General features: G+C 47.9%; 1 protein-coding gene across 1 annotated transcript in view; it reads left to right on the top strand.

Moving 5' to 3' along the window:
- Positions 1-3,869, top strand: part of LOC100948265 (sterol 26-hydroxylase, mitochondrial) — a 38,976-nt gene extending 35,107 nt beyond the window's left edge. Inside the window, exons 3-9 of the mRNA XM_003784947.3 lie at positions 1,107-1,306; positions 1,431-1,628; positions 1,791-1,963; positions 2,611-2,777; positions 2,959-3,040; positions 3,127-3,339; positions 3,477-3,869. Coding sequence (XP_003784995.1) covers positions 1,107-1,306; positions 1,431-1,628; positions 1,791-1,963; positions 2,611-2,777; positions 2,959-3,040; positions 3,127-3,339; positions 3,477-3,596 — 1,153 coding nt within the window. The 3' untranslated portion in view covers positions 3,597-3,869. The remainder of the gene's footprint in view (positions 1-1,106; positions 1,307-1,430; positions 1,629-1,790; positions 1,964-2,610; positions 2,778-2,958; positions 3,041-3,126; positions 3,340-3,476) is intronic.
- The last annotated feature ends 4,262 nt before the right edge of the window (positions 3,870-8,131 follow it).

The raw sequence follows: 8,131 nt of genomic DNA, 5'->3' as shown, positions 1-8,131 counted from the left end.
TGGCGGGCGCCTGTAGTCCCAGCTACTTGGGAGGCTGAGGCAAGAGAATTACTTAAGCCCAAGAGTTTGTGGTTGCTGTGAGCTGTGATGCTACAGCACTTTATGAAGGGTGACAAAAATCTCTGTCTTAAAAAAAAATTTTGTTTTCAATAATAAAATATTGTCTCCATTCCCCCTTACTACCACACCTACCTTACCTAGAGACATGCAAGTATAATTTGGATCTGTAAGATTTCCTCTCATCCTCTTTGCCTGGGACCATATTGTACGGATTGCTCTCCAACTAGCTTTAAAAGGTGGAGTCATACCCAGCTTGCTTCAGAACAGTAACAGGTTTGGGGGACAGCTGAGGGTGGGGGCAGGCCCTGAACATTCAGTCCTTCTATGGGAAGCATGTTCCCACACATTGAAAATCTCTGCCTACTGAGGGTGGGTGCCTACCCTCTACCCACAGGGTAGAATGCTATGGCTATGACATGAGAGCCTGGGGCATCTGCCTGATGAGCCTTGAGTGCCTTTGATCCACTGAAGCAAGCAGAGCACAAAGGCCCAGACCTGAGCACCCCAGGAACCAAAACTTGCTCCTCCTTTATTCCTTGGACACCACACAAAGGGACTGGAACCACTGCAACTGCCCCTTATTTCACTTATAGAAGATCCTAGGTTTGTATAAATCTAGATGATCACAGTCAACATTCATTAAGCATTCTCCATGTGCCGGACACTGAGCTAAGCACTTTAAGGATCTGAACAGCCCTACGAAGATAGCCACTCTTATTATCCCATTTTACAGATGGGGAAACGGAGAAACACAGGAGTTAAATCATCTGCCTAAGGTCAGTCAGCCAGTAAATAGTCAGATGTGTGATCTGACCTTAAGCAGTCTGGTTCTAGATGTCCATTTTACCTGCTTCCACTATGCTGAAGTGAGATTCTCAAGATTTATGGTTCCAAGATTCTGTTATTTGAGGTTTTGCTGATTCCATAATTCTAAATTCTAGAAGTGTGAGATTTCCCTTGACTCTGTGAGAGCCTCAGGGTGGGAAGATCTCATTTAATTGAACCCCCCCAATAGAGTTTACATGTGTATTGCTCCTCTTCTGTAGAGAAGGACATCATTGGTACAAGCTGCGCCAGGCTCTGAACCAGCGATTGCTGAAGCCAGCTGAGGCTGCACTCTATACAGATGTTCTCAATGAGGTGGTTGATGATTTTATGGCTCGACTGGGCCAGCTGCGGGCAGAGAGTGCAACAGGGGACCATGTGCCGCATATGGCTCAGCTCTTCTACTACTTTGCCTTGGAAGGTACCCTTGCTGGAAGAGGGGCTAGATGTGGGAATGAGTCAGAGGTGGTTCCCCCTCTTCAAGTCCCCCTGGATTCTATATGCCCTGACTCTGCCTCCTATGATGGTCTTTGTGCACTACTCAGCTATTTGCTACATCCTGTTTGAAAAACGTGTGGGCTGCCTGGAGCAATCCATTCCCGAGGACACTGAGGCCTTCGTCAGATCTGTTGGGCTAATGTTCCACAACTCAGTCTATGCCACCTTCCTCCCCAAGTGGACCCGTCCCCTGCTCCCCTTCTGGAAGCGGTACCTGGATGGTTGGAACGTCATCTTCTCCTTTGGTGAGGAGTCCCAGACTGGGGGCCAGGAAAGAAGTATGGGGATGGCTCCCAAGTCTGTGCTTTAGCCTATCCCAGGACCTTCTCAGCTAGCAGCTGCTGGAGTGACTAATAGTCCCTGGAGATTTTGACTTTGTCCTTTCATATTCTCCATTGCCCTCACAGGGAAGAAGCTGATTGATCAGAAACTCAAGGAGGTGGAGGCCCAACTACAGGCAGGGGGGACAGATGGGGCACAGGTGTCTGGCTACCTGCATTTCCTGCTATCCAGTGGGAATCTCAGCCCTCGAGACGCCCTGGGCAGCCTGCCTGAGCTGCTTATGGCCGGAGTGGACACGGTGTGTGAGGGTGGCAGTGAGGAGACCAGCTCCCCGCTCCCATCCTGAACCAGTTCCCTACCATCCCCCTCATGGTACTGACCTTCATCCCTCCAAGTACCTGCTTATTTTTCTTTTTCAGTAACATAGATGCAGCACTAGCAGGAAAATAGAGGGCTCCTTCAGCCTGGCTGAGGTGGACAGGAGATGGTCCTCTTTTATTTTTTTATTTTTGGGGGAATGGTCCTTTTGTAAAGAGGATTCTTTCACTTCCTCGGGCTGTCTCGCTCTCTCTGACAGCTGGGAAGTTTCCTTTCACATCTAATCTGACTCTCTGTTGCTGCAAATTAAGTGGAGGGTTGGAAGCTTGTTCACTAGTACCTTCTTTCTTTATGGGACCTATTTCTAGCACTTCTATTCTGTTGAGTTTCTCTTTGCTGAAGTCCCTTGCTATTGCTGAGATGCTGTCCTCCATCATGTTGTTCCCCATCCCACTGTGGATTCATGTTTGGCATAGAGGTCCCCACGAACCCTCATACCTTTCCCCACCATAGTTGTGGCAAATTAACTTTCTTCTACATTTTGCACACATCCACTCACACACCCACCCACTACTAGCTTCTTTCCTAAGAATCCCTTCTCACTTATCCCCCCACTCTACTTCCTAGACATCCAACACGCTGACATGGGCCCTGTACCACCTCTCAAAGAACCAAGAGGTCCAGGCAGCCTTGCACGAGGAAGTGGTGGGCGTGGTGCCAGCTGGGCAGGTGCCCCAGCACAAGGACTTTGCCCAGATGCCCTTGCTCAAAGCTGTGCTTAAGGAGACTCTGCGGTAGGATACTGTTCTCAGGAGCACAGGGTCTTTGTGTGGGAGGAATCAGAGATGGGAATGGGAAATGGGGACTGGTAGGCTGGGGCTAGGGACAGGGTGAGATGGGAGAGGTGGGGGAAAGCACTGGCATGCTGCCCTCCTTGCATCCACACACAGACACTAGACTTTCTTTTCCCTGCAGCCTCTACCCTGTGGTCCCCATAAACTCCCGGGTCTTCCTGGAAAAGGAAGTTGAAGTTGATGGCTTCTTATTCCCCAAGAATGTGAGTGGGGCTAGAGAACCTAAGTGCCTGGAGTACCCCACAGCCCTGAGCTGATGGATTCATGCTGTCCATTCTTCCTCTAATAGACCCAGTTTGTGTTCTGTCACTATGTGGTGTGCCGAGACTCCGACACCTTCTCTGAGCCTGAGAGCTTCCAGCCCCACCGCTGGCTGAGGAATAGCCAGCCTAATGGCCCCAGGACTCAACACCCATTTGGCTCTGTACCCTTTGGCTATGGGGTCCGGGCCTGCCTGGGTCGCAGGATTGCAGAGCTGGAGATGCAGCTACTGCTGGCAAGGGTGAGCTGGGAGAGACTAGAAGGTCAGAGAGGGGTGAGGGAGACCTGGGGAGGAGAGGAAGGGAGGTGGAGAGTAGGAGTTTGCAGAGGGGCAGTGGATAGGGGACTCTAACCACCTGCATGCTCTTGACCTTCCAGCTGATGCAGCACTATAAAGTGGTCCTGGCACCAGAGACAGGGGAGGTGAAGAGTGTGGCCCGCATCGTCTTGGTTCCCAATAAGAAGGTGGGTCTGTGTTTCCTGCAGAGACAGTGCTGAGCTGGGCCTCTAGTTCCTGGGCCTTGTCTCAGAGGCTTTAGCCCTGGCACAGTAGAGCCTAGCCACTGCTGTGTCTCCAGTGAAGAGAGAAAGAAAGAGGTTGCCAGACTCAAGAGGCCGGAAGAACTCCATGCACTTCCCAGAACCCTGAGCTTTTGCCACTTTTGCTTTTTGCTCACATTTTGAGCACCTCCCTGTCACATAAAATGTCACACTGTTATTGCATTGCTGTCCTTGGGCACAATATGGAATAAAGTAACTTTTATTAATTATAGTATAACTTATTCTTTTTGGCCACTTAGCCTCTGAATCCCTTTGTGTGTTTGGGGAATGTTCTTTCTCTGCTGGATCATGGAGGGAGCTGCCTCCTTCCTTGGAAAATGAGAACACCCCGTGCTTTCTCAGACCTCACAGAGAGGCCTTGGCCTCATGTAGTGCTGGCTGAGGTCTTGCCAGAGGAAGACCTGCAGAGTGATTCCAGAGCATCCCTCAAACTGCAGTTGTAGATAATAGAAACCACCCTGTTTGGACAGAATATGCTGAGATATAAGCAATGGGGTGCTACAACAACTGTTTGAAGAGCTCTAGACTGGGCTAGAGTTGACCTCTAGCAGGCCCTGACCACCTTGGTGAGCATCACCTTGGCTACAATCAGAAGGATAAGAATCAAGACGTTATCATGATAACTGCTGACTCTGGAGTGACTTCATGTCGACTAGGTCTGTGCTGGCAAAAAGTGAGAATAGGACGACCCCCCCCCCATCCTGCCCCTCAATACCCATGGTAGCAGGAAGAGGAGGAACCTCTGCCTTGCTTCCATCTTCCAAATCTCTCATATACATCTGGGAGGTGGAACCTAAGCCCCACCTGGATTACTAGCTGCAAGAGAATCTGGGCATTGCTCTGGTTAACTTTCTAGTCTCTTTAGGACAGGAAGCCCACTAGAAGGAAAGTGGGTTGCTGAGATCCAGTGCACCATACCACACACCTGGAAACCCAGTGAGTCTCCACTCCAGGTGTAAATTTTAGCCAACTCTCACAGAAAAAAAGCATATTTCACTTTTTTATGCCTATGGGAATCAGAGTTCTAGCCCTTTTTTGGTGTGTGACAGAGTAAGACTCTGTCTCTGGATAGAGTGCATGGTGTGATAACTCATAGCAACTTCAAACTCTTGGGCTCAAGCAATTCTCTTACCTCCTCCTGCTAAGGAGCTGAGACTATAGGCTCTGGTCACAATGCTGAGCTATTTTTAGTAGTGATGGGATCTGGCTCTTGCTCAGGCTGGTCTTGAACTCCTGAGTTCAGGCAATCTAGTCACCTTGGCTTCCTAGAGTGCTAGGATTACAGGTGTGAGCCATCACCTGGCCTAATCCATTGTGAAAATTGTGTCACTGCCCTGATTAAAATCCTTCAGTGGCTGGTCTCAGCCTTTAGGCCAAGTCCAAAGTCTTTACCGCAGCTTATAAGGTTCACTGTGCTCTGGCATCCTCTACCGTCACGGTAGACATCCTTTCCATAGCTGAGCTTGAGTTCCTTGTATCTCTCTGAGCACATTATGCTCTTTCCAGCCTCAATACTTGGTACTTACTGTCCCCACACTCGGAACACCCTCTTCTCCCAACTGTCATGTCATCCAAAGAGCTTGTTTAGGATTCAGCTCGAATGTCACTGCCTCTGGAAAGCCCTCCCTGACCTGTCCTAGCAATCTTGAGCACTTCCTCTGTGTCCTCCCCAACCCTCCCCCATTACAGAACTGAGCACTCAGCATGTCCACCTTGTGGCAGACACACTGCCTCCCTCTAGGACAGTGGTTCTCAACCTTCCTAATGCCGAGGCCCTTTAATACAATTCGTGTGGGTCGCGACCCACAGGTTGAGAACCACTGCTCTAGGAGGTGTTTGCTGAATGAGAAGAGACTGGAATAGGAGGGAAACAAGAGGGGAGGACTCAGAACTTTCCACATTGAGAAGAGGAACCTAGAGGGGCAGGGCTCTTGAACCCCCCTGTGCAGTGGGTTTTCACCTGTGAGATCTCCTTATGAAATACAGGGGCTGGGGGCTGGGGTCAGAGGGTGCCAAGATCTCTGTCATGAAGTCAACCAGAGTGTTGCCTTCCCCAGCGTTCTGCTCCTTCTAACTAGCTGGGATGAGCTTCTGAAACCCTGGGAACCCCTGAGTGCTAGCACTTGAGTGGGGGGAGGTCTGTGTGACTTGACTTGGATTGAGGTTTGATAGCAAGAGCATGTCAATGCTCATGGTCTGAAGCTCAGTTAATGAACTTACAGGTTAATCTCACATCAAAATCTATGAAGATCTTGTCTATCCACACCATGGAATATTTTATTCATCCATAAAAAATGAATGAGGTACTAACTGATGCTACCATATGGATGAACCTTGAAAATATTATGCTGAGGTAAAGAAGAGCCCCCCCCCCAAAGACCACACATTATATGATTCCATGCACATAAAATGACCAGACTAGGCAAATTTATACAGACAGAAAGTAAATTATTAATTGCTTAAAGGTAGAGAGAAGGCAAAATGGGGAATGACTTTTTTTTTTGAGACAGAGCCTCAAGCTGTTGCCCTGGGTGGTACAGTGCTGTGGCATCACAGCTCACAGCAACCTCCAACTCCTGTGCTTAAGCGATTCTTTTGCCTTAGCCTCCCAAGTAGCTGAGACTACAGGCGCCCACCACAATGCCCAGATATTTTTTGGTTGTAGTTGTTACTGTTGTTTGGCAGGTTCAGGCTAGATTCGAACCTGCCAGCTCTGGTGTATGTGGCTGGTGCCTTAGCCACCTGAGCACAGGTGCTGAGCCAGTGACTTTTTTTTTTTTTTGAGACAGAGTCTCACTCTGTTGCTCTTGGTATAGCCATGGCATTATCATAGCTCACAGAAACCTCCGTCTCTTGGGCTCAAGCAATCCTCTTTGCCTCAGCCTCCCAAATAGCTGGGACTATAGGCACCTGACACGATGCTAGTTTTAAAAAAAAAAAATTTTTTTTTTAAAGTAGAAATGGGTCTTGCTGTCATGCAGGCTGGTCTTAAACTCCTGAGCTCAAGCAATCCACCTGCCTCGGCCTCCCAGAGTGCTAGGATTACAGGTGTGAGCCACCGGGCCCAGTCAGGTGACCATTAATGGGTAGCCAGGATTCATTTGGAGAGTGCTAAATGTGTTCTGGAATTAGATAGTGCCTACCCTTGTGAATATACTAAATATCACCACATTGTACTTTTTTGAAAGGGTAAAATTTGTGGTACGTACATTATATCTCAAGTGGAAAATAATCCTATCAAGATCAGTTTGGTAGAAATAGCTGCCAATGTAATCAATACATCCAGAAGTTTTTTTTTTTTTTTGGAGACAGTCTCATTTTTTGGAGACAGTCTCATTTTTTTTGGAGACAGTCTCAGTAGAGTGCCTTGGCATCATAGCTCACAGCAACTTCAAATTCTTGGGCTCAAGCGATTCTCTTGCCTCAGTCTCCCAAGTAGCTGGGACTACAGGTGCCTGCCACAATGCCTGGCTGTTTTTAATGGTGGGGTCTTGCTCTGGCTCAGGCTACTCCCAAAACCATGAGCAATCCACCTTGGCCTCCCAAGTGCTAGGATTACAGTTGTGAGCCACCAAACCCAGCCCATCCAGAAGATTCTTAAGGGTCACTGATACCTCAGAATTCTGAGGCAGCACTGTCAGGGCCTCTTACAGGCAGCACACTTACAGGGCCTAAACACAGCCTCAAATAGGAAATTATAAATGCAGAGGGGAAAGAGCTAACCAGATTGGCAAAGCGAGGGAGTCCTTGTGAATATCAATTAAGGAGCAGGTTATATTTCCTCACACTTAGATGAGATGTAGGCACAGCTTCCGAAGCTCCCTCCAGAAAGGCTTTGCTTTCAGTGACAGAACACAAGATACAAGAGCTAACTGTCATTGACACAAATGGGAAACCTTGCTCACAGGAGCTGCTACTGGAAAGCACATAGATGCAGAATTAGAAGAAGACAATCAAAGACTCCCACCCAGGGCAGAGAAAAACAAAATACAGTGTGGCCAAGAAAGATGCTCTTTATATTCTGTTTTATTTTTTTTAATTTTAGAAGATTTGTATGCCATATACTGTACTACAAATGCTGTATACTTCATCTACCATGAGTATACCTGGAAGTCTTGCTAATCTTGGGAGTCAAAAATGATCTTTTCTCTGTTTATATTCCACCACAATACTCGGACAGAACATTTAATGTAGATTGAAAAGCAAAGAAAGAAAGGAAGGAGAGGAGAGGAGAGGAGGAAAGGAAGGAAGGAAAGAAAGAAAGAGACAAAGGAAAAATAAATCTAAACATTATGCTCTTGATAAAAAAGAAAGAAAGAAAGAAAGAAACGAAAATGGGAGGCCAAGGTGGGTGGATCGCCTGAGCTCAAGAGTTCAAGACCAGCCTAAGCAAGAGCAAGACCACATTTCTACTAAAAATAGAAAAAACTAGCCAGGAGGGTGGCACCTGTGGCTCAAAAGGGTAGGGCACT

Source organism: Otolemur garnettii, unplaced genomic scaffold, assembly GCF_000181295.1.
Source record: "Otolemur garnettii isolate 467f Iridium unplaced genomic scaffold, OtoGar3 scaffold00013, whole genome shotgun sequence".
Lineage (NCBI taxonomy): Eukaryota > Metazoa > Chordata > Mammalia > Primates > Galagidae > Otolemur > Otolemur garnettii.
This window is presented reverse-complemented; position numbering and strand designations above follow the sequence as displayed.